This window comes from Palaemon carinicauda, chromosome 32 (genome assembly GCF_036898095.1).
Source record: "Palaemon carinicauda isolate YSFRI2023 chromosome 32, ASM3689809v2, whole genome shotgun sequence".
NCBI lineage: Eukaryota > Metazoa > Arthropoda > Malacostraca > Decapoda > Palaemonidae > Palaemon > Palaemon carinicauda.
The window spans coordinates 76,787,523-76,801,617 of NC_090756.1; the positions used below are offsets into that span (position 1 = coordinate 76,787,523).

Here is a 14,095-nt window from a genome sequence, read left to right on the forward strand (position 1 = left end):
CAGCATTCGTTGTGATTTAGTGATTTTCAGTGCTTTTAATTGCTTTTTTAGCTTTCATAATGAGTCCCAAGAAAGTAATGAGTGTTAAGGGGAAGGAGAAGAGGAAAACAGTGCGAACAACGATCGAGTTGAAGAAGGAAATTATAGCGAAATATGAGAATGGTGTACGAGTGTCCGATTTAGCGGTAGAATACGGAATGGCGAAGTCGACCATTTCTACGTTTTTAAAGCATAAAGAAATGATTAAGAAGGCGAATGTTGCAACGGGAGTTACGGCGGTAACTAAGCAAAGGCCACAAGTGATTGAGGAGATGGAAAAGTTGCTTTTAATATTTATTAAAGAAAAACAGTTGGCCGGGGAAAGTGTTAGTGAAGCGTTCATTTGTGAAAAAGCGTTGCATATCTATGAAGAATTAGTGAAGAAAAGTCCGAGTACCAGTGAAAGTGATTCATTTACATTTAAAGCGAGCAGGGGTTGGTTTGAAAAGTTTCGTAATAGAACAGGTATTCATCGTGTTACTAGGCATGGGGAGGCAGCTAGTTCGGATCAAATTGCAGCCGATAAATACGTGGGGGAATTCGATCGGTACATAAATGAACAAAATTTGATCGCACAACAAGTCTTTAATTGTGATGAGACTGGGTTATTTTGGAAGAAAATGCCAGCCAATACGTACATTACCAAGGACGAGACGAAGATGCCAGGTCACAAGCCAATGAAAGATAGGCTAACATTGTTGCTGTGTGCAAATGCAAGTGGCGATTGCAAGATCAAACCCTTGTTAGTGTACCACTCGGACAACCCCCGGGTGTTCAAACGAAATAATATTTGTAAAAGTGCACTACCAGTTATGTGGCGCTCGAACACTAAATCTTGGGTCACAAGACAATTCTTTACTGAGTGGATAAACGAAGTGTTTGCCCCCCAGGTTAAGGCTTACCTCATTGAAAAGAGCTTGCCAATGAAATGTCTTCTGGTTATGGACAATGCTCCTGCACATCCTCCAGGTCTCGAGGATGACTTGAAAGAAGAATACAGCTTTATCAAAATCAAATTCTTGCCCCCCAATACTACTCCCATACTCCAGCCCATGGACCAACAGGTCATTTCAAACTTCAAAAAACTCTATACCAAGGCCCTTTTCAGAAAGTGTTTTGAAGTGACCAGTGACACGAAGTTGACCCTAAAGGAATTCTGGAAGGAACACTTCAGCATCCTCAACTCTGTTAACATGATTGACCAAGCTTGGCGAGGTGTGACCTATAGGACATTGAACTCTGCCTGGCGTAAGCTGTGGCCATCATGTGTCACAGAGAGGGAGTTTGAAGGTTTCCAACCAGAGGCGGGTCCAAGCACTGCTACCCCTGTAATTTCTGATGACACTGATGTCGTTGAGGAAATTGTTGTCATGGGCAGGAGTTTGGGGCTTGAGGTCGACAAGGATGATATTGATGAGCTTGTAGAAAGCCATTCTACCGAGTTGACTGTGGAGGAATTGTTGCACCTGCAACAACAACAGCAGCAGGATCTGATTGTGGAGCAGGAATCTTCAGAAGAGGATGAGGTAAGGGAGGATGTTCCAAGTTCTCTCATCAATGAAATTTGTTCCAAGTGGGCAGATGTGCAGGCTTTTGCTGAAAAATACCACCCAGAAATTGCAGTAGCAAACCGGGCAGTGCATATGTTTAATGATAGTGTCATGTATCATTTTCGAAGAATACTGCAGAGGAGGAAGAAACAATTAACAATAGACCAGTTTTTCACAAAAGAAAAGAAAGCTGCTACATCAAAGCCTGTTTCTCCTCCAAAGAAGAGACAAAGAAGAGAAGAAACCCCTGAAATAGATCTGCCCACCCTTTCATTGGAGAGAGAAACAACTCCTGAAGGAGAACTACCCCGCCACATCATGGAAGGGGACTCTCCTTCCAAGCAGTAACCTCCCCCTTCCATCCTCTCCACATCCATCCCTGTATGCCATCGAACCGCTGCTCAAAGGTATGTTCACTACAGTACAGAAAATGGTTTAAAATTGTTTTATTTTAGTACAGTAAATGGTTTAAAATTGTTTTATAGGATTTTCTGACCAATTTCATACACATTTAGATAATTATTGTTGTTTAGGTACACGTTTTATTAATATTTTGGGCCTGTTCGAGTGCTTGGGAACGGAATAGAATATATACCATTATTTCTTATGGGGAAAAAAAATTCGGTACTCGAACAAATCGGAGGTCGAACACGGATCTCGAACGGATTATGGTCGAGTACCGAGGTATCACTGTATATATATATATATATATATATATATATATATATATATATATATATATATATATATATATATATATATATATATATATATATATCTAAAGTAGGAAGATGTAATGTAGTTCTAAGGGAAAAGTATGGGAAATATGTCTGGGTAATAAGCAAAGCTCTACCTCCAGTTTGTTTCTTCATTATGATCAGAGATAAATGTAAACAAAACATTGGTTGCCATTTTTTATCGTGCTTTTTAGCATGTTTAGGAAATGCATGATATAAAATCATCTTTAATATTTGTGCCTGTTTTAGTTTAGGGTACTGTAGTACATGCATTAAGTGTTCTGTACATTAAAGGGTAGTTTGTTAACAGTACTACGTACAAGGGAAGGTTTTAAAAGTCTGAATATACATGTTGAATAAATAGGTAAATATGGTGTCACTACTTCGCGGATTTTCACCTATCGCGGCCGCGACTGGAACCTATCTACCGCGATAAACGAGGGTTCACTGTATTTTTATTATTAGTTAAAATTTTTTTTATATGTTTTATTGTGGATATTCATTATTTAGCGTTTAGAACCCTTGTGGTTCATATTTAGGGCCGATATCAAGTTACGTATCGTAGATGGCTTGCCGACCTTCGTTACTGGGCGGCAATTTTATTATATAAGCCATCAGGTTGTTGTCCTTTGGGATTTATTTATTATGTTGCATGCCTTGCCCTAATTTTTTATGTGTATATTTATATATTTTTCAACGCTATTACTCTTATAATGAATATTTGTGCTTATTACTCCGTATGATCTCTTTGGTAGTGTTTGGGGATCGTCAGTTGGTAGCCCTGCTGCTCCGTATCACGTGATCCTCCCCCAAGCTCCCCCTCTCGCTAGGTTGGTGGCTAGGCTTCTCTCCCCCCTCCCCTAGGGGACCGTTGCCTTCCCTCCTTTTAGAGGGGGTAGTTCAGTGTTTATGGACTTTGTCCTCCGGGTGTCCCGGCGGTTTCGTCTCTGTCTAGACGGGTTGGCCACCGGTCAACAGAGTAGGATCCCGGTGCACCCTATTTTATATTCACCTATCACACTTTTATTATGTTATACGAAACCCTCCGGGTTCTGTTGGCGGTTCTTATCTACAGTTCCGCCCCCCTCTTAATTTATAACAGTTCCTATGATTATATATGATTATATATGACAGATCACTATCCCGGAGTTCCTATATGTATTGGTTTATGGATGTACTTTTATTTCCCGGCCCGGGGCTTAACCTCGCTCCGGGAAATCAGACACCATGTGTCTTAATTCTTTGTTGCATCCTTCTTTATGATCCCGGCTCGACTGGAATGGATAGCTATACTCTAGTCTTAAGTTAGACTTATGTTTAGGCCCGGGTCCTCCGGACCCGCCCCTACTTAAGAGTATTACAGTTAAGCTCTAGTCTTAAGTTAGACTTATGTTTAGTCCCGGGTCCTCCGGACCCGCCCCTACTTAAGAGAATTACAGTTTCTCATATACTATTCTTTTTATAGATGGTGCATTGTCAGACGACGGCCTGTGCGGCTGTTCTTCACCAGCCTTGTGGCCATACTGTATGTAGGTCTCACGCCCTCTGCGGAGTTCAGCTGGAGGACATCGTGGTCTGGCACCCTGATAACTGTATGGTCTGTTTTGACCTCATCACCACCCTCGGATCTGATTCGGTGAGTCCCGTTGACTATGTTGTCTTTCTAATTATTTTACCTTTTTTGGTATAAATACACTATTTAGTAAGATTTCTATGGTCTTGAAGGACCGCCGGGAATCTTCCTTTCTGTAATTCCCACTATTATTTCAGGCATCCCCGGAGCAGAAGACTGCGGCTCGGGCCACACTGAAAGTGTGGGTTGGGGGATTTGCCCGAAACGTGAAATCTAAACAGCCTTACGTCCTATCTGAAGACTACTGTGCCATGATCTACCCTAATGCCAAGTCTTCAGCCGCTGTGGCTAGGCATGTTGCGGCACCCATCATTGCCGACATTGATGCCACTATAGCGGGATTCATCGACCAGGAACAAGATCCGTTGGATGCCCCCGGAGATCTGGAAGACAATGTTGCTTCCATGAACTTGGATGTTGAACCTATGTTGTTGGATGATCCGGATGCAGGTAGGGTGGTAAGTGAGGCAGGTGTTACCGGCGCTGAGATTCCTATCCTCAGCCCCGCTCTTTCTTCTTCATCTGATCTCTCTTCTTTCCATGGTTTTTCTGGGGACCGTGATTCGTCTCATCGATCACACCCAGTTCCCCCCAAAGATAAGTCTATATCTAGAACTTTGCCAAAAGCTCGTAAGCCCCACAAGGCTTCCCATAGTTCCAAGTCAAATACAAACCCGTCATCTAAGGCTTCCGGCTCCTCCTCTAAGTCTCACGACCCGGGAGTACAATCCGCCACTTCTGCTCCTAGCCCGGGCCTTTCCGAATCAGCCATGCTTCGCATTGTGTCGGAGATGCAATCTAAGATTGTGTCGGAAATGCAGGCCAAGATGGACACGATGTTCTCTAACATTGGTCAGAGACTTGGGGCATTAGAGCAGGGTGCTCCGGAGCGAGTTCAAAGCTCTCTCATCCCGGATGCCTCTAAGCTTCCGCCGTTTACCAAGAATAACCCTTGGCGCATGGCTCTTCATTCCCCATTCTCAGACGGGATGTTAACATTGGAAGGTCTTGGTACTCGTCCTCTAGAGGATTTTGAATTCTTTCCTCCTGGTCTCGCATTTCCATTTCATGGTTATGCCAGGCTTACCGAGGAAGCTCTGGTTCGGCTGGATAAGGTCCCCAAAGAGACTGTCATTTTCCCAAAAGAACAAGCCCAATCTGTTTGGGCTAGGTTTCTGAATGATATTGGTTGCACCAATACCATGTTGACGCCTTATAAAAGTTCTTTCACAATGTTCTTAATGGACAAGAACACCGTGACTCCATGCGTCAATAAGGTTGCAGAGCTTGCTTTCCAATATGCTCTGGAGGAGAAGCCCTTGCCTCCCATCCGAGAGGTGGATCCGATCTCCCTCCTTCTTCCTTCAGGTAATGAGTGTTGGGACAATGTCCATACCACCTTTACTTCTGGCAAGCTAACAGCGGACTGTGCTTCAGTTATGTTAAGTGAACGGCTTCCCCGTCTCCCGGAATCCCTTATTAAACAGGAATATGATTCCCGCCTACGTGTTGGTCGAACTTTGAACTTGGCCACGTCTACGGAGTCGATAGCCTTAACTTATGATACTGAGAGTATCTTTAAGTCTCTCAATAAGGCTACTTTGCAGTCGTTATATTTCGATTTATATGACTTTGCTATTGCTAAACGTAGGTGCCGCAAACACGTCCTGGCTGAGGCGACTATTAGGCACGAGCCGAATAAACTTATCCGGTCCTCTTGCTGGGGTTCAAATCTTTTCCCTGAGGATCTTGTGGAGGAAGTCTTGGCAGAGGCTACTAGAGTTAATCAGAGCCTTAAAGCCCGTTGGGGTTTGACTCCTAAGCGGAAATATGATCCCGCAAATTACCAAGCCCGGGGTAGGAAGAAGCTCCGCCCGTATACCTCCACCCAGTTCCGGCAACAGCAGAGTAGTTCGTCCGTTTTCCGTCAGCCTCTTCCTCCATCTCCTGCTGCTCCTGCACAGCCTTCCACCTCTCAGGCTCCTTCATCGGACGACTATGTCACCGTTCTGCTCCCTAAGAGCCAGCTTCCTGGTGCCTCCACCACCTCTCCAGCCTTTAACCAGTCTTATGAGGCTCAAGGCTCTTCCCAGAGTTATAACAGAGGTAGAGGCTACCACCGTGGTTCAAACCAGAACAGAGGTAGAGGTAGATTCTTTCGCAAGGGAAAGAACTTCCGAGGCGGACGTGGAGGCAACTCCTCAAGTCAATACTGAGGTGCAGCGGGTAGGGGGGAGGCTTTATGCCTTCCGCAACAAATGGAGGTTCAGTCCCTGGGCTTTCAGTATCATCTCCAAGGGACTGGGGTGGAGTTGGATTCAAGGACCTCCTCCTCCGAACAGATTTCATCAACATTCCACTCCGGACCTAGTCGAATTTGTCCAGGACCTGTTACAAAAGAACGCCATACAAGAAACGAAACACCTGAAGTTTCAGGGTCGGCTGTTCAGTGTCCCGAAGAAGGATTCGGACAAGAGAAGAGTGATTCTAGACCTATCCCTTCTCAACTTGTCCATTCAATGCGACAAGTTTCGAATGCTTACCGTCTCGCAGGTGCGGACCTTACTTCCCCGTGGGGCCGTCACCACCTCTATCGATCTTACAGACGCCTATTATCACGTCCCGATAGCGAGACACTTCCGTCCGTATCTAGGCTTCCGCCTAGGGGACAAAAATTACTCCTTCAAGGTGATGCCTTTCGGGCTCAACATCGCCCCAAGGATCTTCACAAAGTTAGCAGAAGTTGCTGTTCAGGAACTCAGAAATCAAGGGATTCAAGTAGTAGCCTATCTGGACGACTGGCTCATTTGGTCAGACACCTCCCAAAATTGCCTAAAAGCCACTCACAGAGTCATCCAATACCTTCAATCTCTAGGCTTCCAGATCAACTTCAAGAAGTCCCGTCTTCTTCCGAAATCAAAGTTCCAATGGCTCGGCCTGCAATGGGATCTTATATCTCACACTCTGTGTCTTCCCAAACCCAAGAGGTTAGAGATTGCAATGAACACCAAACGCTTTCTCAAAGACAAAGTAAGTTCCAGACGACTCCAAGAGAGGATCCTAGGGTCCCTTCAATTTGCTTCAGTGACGGATCTACTTCTGAAGGCAAAATTGAAAGATATCAATCGTGTCTGGCGTTCGAGGGCGAACCGAAAGCTCCGGGACAGGAAAGTCCGCCTTCCTCCCATTCTCCGGGAAAGACTTCTACCTTGGACAAGGGCCAACAATCTGTCAAAGTCAGTTCCCCTTCGATTTCCGCCTCCGAAGTTAATCATTCACACGGACGCATCCCTATCAGGTTGGGGAGGCTATTCTCAGCTCAGGAAAGTTCAAGGTCTTTGGTCTCCCTTATTCCGCCAATTTCACATCAATGTGCTGGAGGCCATGGCAGTTCTTCTAACCCTGAAACGTCTCGCTCCACCCAAGAGACAACACCTTCGTCTGGTTCTCGACAGCGAAGTGGTGGTCCGCTGCCTCAACAGAGGCGGATCAAAATCAGGGCCTCTGAACCATGTTCTAGTAGCCATATTCTCCCTAGCAGCCTCGAACCGTTGGCATCTTTCAGCTGTCCACCTGGCGGGAGTCCGGAACGTAGTGGCAGACGCCTTGTCCCGGACCTCCCCTCTAGAATCGGAATGGTCACTCGATCTAAAGTCATTCCGGTGGATTCTCTCTCGGGTTCCGGGTCTCCAAGTGGACCTCTTCGCCACGGAGTCCAACCACAAATTGAGAGTATATGTGGCTCCCAATCTAGACCCTCAGGCCTACGCCACAGACGCCATGTCACAGAATTGGGACATCTGGGAAAGGATTTATCTCTTTCCCCCGGTGAATCTTTTACTGAAAGTCCTAGACAAGCTGAGATCCTTCAAGGGACGAGTAGCCTTGGTCGCACCCAACTGGCCCAAGAGCAATTGGTACCCTCTCCTGCGAGAGTTGAGACTACATCCTCACCCGATACCCAATCCGGTTCTGTCTCAGATAGTACAAACACGCGTTGTGTACACTTTCTCAAACATTCAGAGCGCCCTAACTTTATGGACTTCATGAAGTTTGCGGCCATGCATGGTGCCAATATCGATCCTCAAAACACCCTGTTCTTAGAATCAGATAAACGGGATTCCATCATCCACCAATATGATTCTGCGGTTAAAAAGTTGGCTAAATTTTTGATAGACTCAGACGTACACTGTATGAACTTGAACCTTACAGTCACTTTCTTTAGAACTTTATTAGAATCAGGTCTGGCAGCCAATACCATCACCACCATTAAATCTGCCTTGAAAAAGATCTTTCTAGTGGGTTTTAACATAGACTTAACCGACTCTTTGTTAGCTTCAATTCCGAAAGCCTGTGCCAGACTGAAACCGGTTACTCGTCCTACCCCGGTTACCTGGTTCCTGAATGATGTACTCAAATTGGCTTCTGATACCATTAACAGTTCTTGTGATTACATTCCCCTTCTCAGGAAAACACTTTTCCTGGTGAGTTTGGCTTCCGGGGCAAGAATTTCTGAACTGGCAGCTTTATCAAGAGACCCGGGTCATATTGAGTTCCTTCCTTCGGGAGAGGTCCTTCTTTCACCTAACAAATTCTTTTTAGCTAAGAACGAAGACCCTCAGAACAGATGGTCCTCCTGGAAAATTGTTCCCCTCACGCAAGATCCGTCTCTGTGCCCTGTTACTACTCTTAGGTCTTATTTATCCCGGACCTCCTCTAACTCCTCGGGGCCTCTATTCGTTAGAGAACAAGGCGGTACCATTACCATTAAAGGGATCAGGCAACAGATTTTGTACTTTATTAAACAAGCTAGCCCTGACTCTTTTCCTCTTGCACATGATATCAGAGCGGTTGCTACTTCGGTGAACTTTTTTCACCACATGAATTTTACGGATCTTTCCAGGTATACAGGGTGGAAGTCACCGTCAGTGTTCAAGAAACACTATCTTAAACATTTGGAAGCCCTTAAATTTCCTACAGTAGCTGCAGGGAGTGTAGTTACCCCCAGGTAACTCACATATTAATTCTTTGTCATTTTATCTCTCCCCCTTACCTGCCTCATTTATACCCTACTTGTATTCGTTGGTTTTGCACCTGATTACTATTACTATATTTGTAAATTTTTGACCTCTGAGTATCTGTATATATCATCACTCACGGCATTATTATACCTTACCTTTTTGTCAATTGTTCTACCAAGTGGATTTATGTTCTTTTTAAGATACCCTTATAGCTGTTTTTGGCACTCATCTCTGATTAAAGTAACTTGTATTTTCCTTATGTTTATGTTTTTCCTTTATTTTGCAAGTTTGGTGACATTTCTCTTGTATATATTCACTGGCCGGCACAGGTTCAAGCCCAGAAAAGGGATTTTGACGTAGGAAAAATCTATTTCTGGGCGAGGGACCTGTGCCGCCCAGTGAACCCTCCCAGCTCCTCTCCCTTGGAGTCCCCAAACTTTGGGTGCTAAGGAGTTGGGTTCTGAGCGGATGCAGAGTTGGTGGTGCCGAGTGAGGTTGAACGGCTCTCCTCTTGGGGTCTTTGTCGTGGATGAATCTAAATAGTGCGGGACCTCTGGATTATACGCCCAATTTTATACCGACACCAATAGGTGAGCGAGCTAGTTAACCTAGCACTCCTTTACATTTTTTCTCTGGTATATTTAGCAGTAATTTACCTAAGAATAAGTGCTAATAGGAGCTTATTCACTGGGCGGCACAGGTCCCTCGCCCAGAAATAGATTTTTCCTACGTCAAAATCCCTTTTTTAGTTTATATATGAAAGATGTTTTATTGTTGTTACTGTTCTTAAAATATTTAACTTTAATTGTTCACTACTTCTCTTATAGTTTATTTCTTTCCTTATTTCCTTTCTTCACTGGGCTATTTTTCCCTATCGCAGCCCTTTGGCTTATAGCCTCCTGCTTTTCTAGCTATGGTTATAGCTTAGCTAGTAATAATAATAATAATAATAATAATAATAATAATAATAATAATATGAACTTGAGTACACAGCCATTTTTTTTTTTTTGTTATAACAACAGTAATTACAGTAAATTATGCATCTAAGTATGTAAAGGCTTGCTTTCAATATACAAACATACATAAACTGGGAGTGACTGTGGAACTCAGATGTGGATGTGGTGAATGATGTGGTAACGTCCCTGACTTGTGAACGCCAGACTAGGGTTCGAGTCCCGCTCAAACTCGTTAGTTCCTTTGGTCGCTGCAACCTCACCGTCCTTGTTAGCTAAGGATGAAATGTTTGGGGGAGCCTATAGGTCTATCTGCAGAGTTATCAGCAGCCATTGCATGGCCCTCCTTGGCTCTAATTTGGGTGGAGAGGGGGCTTGGGCACTAATCACATGTATATATGTTTAGTTTCTAGGGCATTGTCCTGCTTGTTAGGGCAATTTCACTGTCCCTTGCCTCTGCCATTCATGAGCAACCTTTATACCTTTAAACCTTTAACTAATTAAATTTTAATATTCAGATATCAGAGAATAAGAAATTTCATAGAGTTTTTGTAATTAGGAGGTTTAAACATATACAAGACATTGTACTTTTCTATAAATATGAGTGGAGAACTTACTTTGGAATTAGTATAAATGGTTGAGAAAGGAATCTTGAGTGAGCCCAACCAACGTCTTTCTATGCGATGATGGACCGTAGACTCCCGCAATCGGTCATCCTCCAACATGTCGTGGATTACTTCGTCGTAAAGGTGAAAGTATATATTGTCGGTGACCGTTTGTAAACTAGACGGGGAAAAGTTGTCATTTGGGGCTCTGCAAAGCAAGTTTATATCTGATTATGCATCACAATCTATTATGAAACTGTAAATTAGTTGAAAGTGAAAGAGACAAGCTGTTTGGAAAAAATCCCTTTACTTTATGCATTTGTTGATTCTTCTCAACTTTAAAACACATCTGGCATGTAAATGTAAAATTGCATTGCCGTAACATCAACTGACGCTGAGTAAATGTAATGTTATACTACTGTAACATCGACTGACACACTTGAACGGAAAGGACAGCTGCTGATTCCACGTTGGATTTGGACCTTCGGCAATGCTAGTGCGCAGAATTGTCCGCTGGAACGTTGCTTCAATGAAAGGACGGACAGTGCTACTCCCCTGCACAACTTCAGAGGAAGAACCTAGAAATCATAGACATACAACATGACGCAAAATATTTATTTGTACATTTGTCTCTTGAAAATATTTTTAAATATCTAACAATAAAGATTGAACTTTATCAAGAAAATATTGCCCATCTTAATTTCTATAGAAATCCTATATAACATAATTTCTAATTTTTATAATACTGCCTTTACTCTGGATGAAAAATTCTCAAGGAGTAGTTCCTATTTGCAGAATATTTTTAGTACAAAATCTAAAATATATATCACTTTCTAATAGGATATCTGATACAACTCTCATTCTCAGAAGAAGCAATTTAAACTAATACGTTATATTTCTAGGAAGACCTATGGATTGTAGAGTTTATGACCTTATCAGCTCACCTTTAACATCTTCAAATAACCACACAGTATTTGATTAAAAGCATTAACCTTCAGTAAGAAAGGTCAAAGTTCAGCAGCTAAACTAAATAATAACAGGATGATAAGACAGAATAGATGAACTACTGTAACAAGTGGATGTTGTAAAGTTGAAATTTCTCAAGGGGGGTATGTTACATGGGCTGGTATTGGGCCCAAGGAGGTCACTCTGCAATGAGGAGAAGTTAAGCGAAAATTGTTTGTTTAAAATTAACTCCTCTTTAGTAACTTAATTCTCTTGTTTTGATGTCAAATGAGAGAAGAAACAGATCAAAAACATATAAAGTCTAAAGAAGACATTGGAAAGTGGTGCCTTTTTTATGTGCTTAGTTTTCTCTTCCTACAGTAAATATTTTTCTGCCTTTTTTCACTCCCATTATAGCTGACTGAGTGGAGTGAATATTTGGTGCCCAGATCCAGGATTATAATAATTTAGATTTAACTGCAGAATCCTATTTTACTGTGAAATAAGGTATATTGAAGGAAGGAAAATTAAGGAAGAGCTGTGCTGCTGCCTGTTGATGGACTGATGTAAGGAGAAGATATAATGAGGTTTTTAAAGACTAAGAGAGAAAATGTATTATTGAGTAAGTTCCTGTCTCTGAAGTGGTTCAGAGAGAGGACCGAGATGAACATAGAATTTTATGAAATTGTGGTGGTACTGTACGTACTATGAGATTTGTTCGTGATGAGGTTTTCAAAGAGAAGGAGAGAGATTGGTTAATTGAGGAAGTTCCTCTTAACAGAAGGGCGACCAGGTGAGAAGTGGGGAATGTATTGCTGCCCAGGAGTGGAGTTTCCACGTAACCTACTACAGTTACAACTAGACCCCCTTTTTCCTTCATTTATCTGATATTAAATTGGCATTAAAAGTAGCCCATTTATATAACTCATAAGTTTCTGTTGATTCTTGTGAAAATATTGATAAAGGTGAACTTAGTACTGCCCAGTCTATTGTTGAACCAATATTATTATTATTATTATTACTATCCAAGCTACAACCCTAGTTGGAAAAGCAAGATGCTATAAGCCCAAGGGCCCCAATAAGGAAAAATAGCCCCGTGAGGAAGGGAAATAAGGAAATAAATGAATGAAGAGAACAAATTAACAATAAAGCATTCTAAAAAAGGCAACAACATCAAAACAGATACAGTGAACCCTCGCTACTTCGCGGTTCGACCATCGCGGATTCACCACTTCGCGGATTTTTTTCCATAACCCATATATATACAGTAATATATATATATATATATATATATATATATATATATATGTATGCATGTATTTATGTATATATGTAGGTATGTATATGTGTATACATATAAATATATATATATATATATATATATATATATATATATATATATATATATATATATATATATATATATATATATATATATATATACACACACACACACATATATATATATATATATATATATATATATATATATATATACATATATATATATATATATATATATATATATATATATATATATATATATATATATATATATATATATATATATATATATATATATATATATATCTAAAGTAGGAAGATGTGATGTAGTTCTAAGGGAAAAGTATGGGAAATATGTCTGGGTAATAAGCAAAGCTCTACCTCCAGTTTGTTTCTACATTATGATCAGAGATAAATGTAAACAAAACATTGGTTGCCATTTTTTATCGTGCTTTTTAGCATGTTTAGGAAATGCATGATATAAAATCACCTTTAATATTTGTGCCTGTTTTAGTTTAGGGTACTGTAGTACATGCATTAAGTGTTCTGTACATTAAAGGGTAGTTTGTTAACAGTACTACGTACAAGGGAAGGTTTTAAAAGTCTGAATATACATGTTGAATAAATAGGTAAATATGGTGTCACTACTTCGCGGATTTTCACCTATCGCGGCCGCGACTGGAACCTATCTACCGCGATAAACGAGGGTTCACTGTATGTCATACATAAACTATTAACAACATCAAAAACAAATATGTCATATATAAAGTATAAAAAGACTCATGTCCGCCTGGTCAACAAAAAAGCATTGAAGTTCTACTGATTCAACTACCCGATTAGGAAGATCATTCCACAACTTGGTAATAGCTGGAATAAAACTTCTAGAGTACTGCGTAGTATTGAGCCTCATGATGGAGAAGGACTGGCTATTAGAATTAACTGCTTGCCTAGTATTACGAACAGGATAGAATTGTCCAAGGAGATCTGAATGTAAAGGATGGTCAGAGTTATGAAAAATCTTATGCAACATGCATAATGAACTAATTGAATAATGGTGCCAGAGATTAATATCTAGATCAGGAATAAGAAATTTAATAGACCGTAAGTTTCTGTTCAACAAATTAAGATGAGAATCAGCAGCTGAAGACCAGACAGGAGAACAATAATCAAAACAAGGTAGAATGAAAGAATTGAAACACTTCTTCAGAATAGATTGATCACCGAAAATCTTGAAAGACTTTCTCTACAAGCCTATTTTTTGTGCAATTGAAGAAGACACAGACCTAATGTGTTTCTCAAAAGTAAATTTGCTGTCGAGAAACACACCT

At 41.4% G+C, this 14,095-nt stretch overlaps 1 protein-coding gene across 2 annotated transcripts in view; it reads right to left on the reverse strand.

Annotated features, from left to right (window-relative positions):
- LOC137625784 (coiled-coil and C2 domain-containing protein 2A-like) overlaps positions 1–14,095 on the reverse strand; it is a 165,625-nt gene that overhangs the window by 43,508 nt on the left and 108,022 nt on the right. For both annotated transcript variants that reach the window (XR_011040898.1, XM_068356673.1), the window contains exons 18-19: positions 10,978–11,116; positions 10,551–10,746 (exon numbers count right to left, since the gene is read on the reverse strand). Coding sequence is in view for 1 of the 2 variants with exons in the window: in XM_068356673.1 (XP_068212774.1) it covers positions 10,551–10,746; positions 10,978–11,116 (335 nt within the window). In the remaining variant the exon portion in view is untranslated. The remainder of the gene's footprint in view (positions 1–10,550; positions 10,747–10,977; positions 11,117–14,095) is intronic.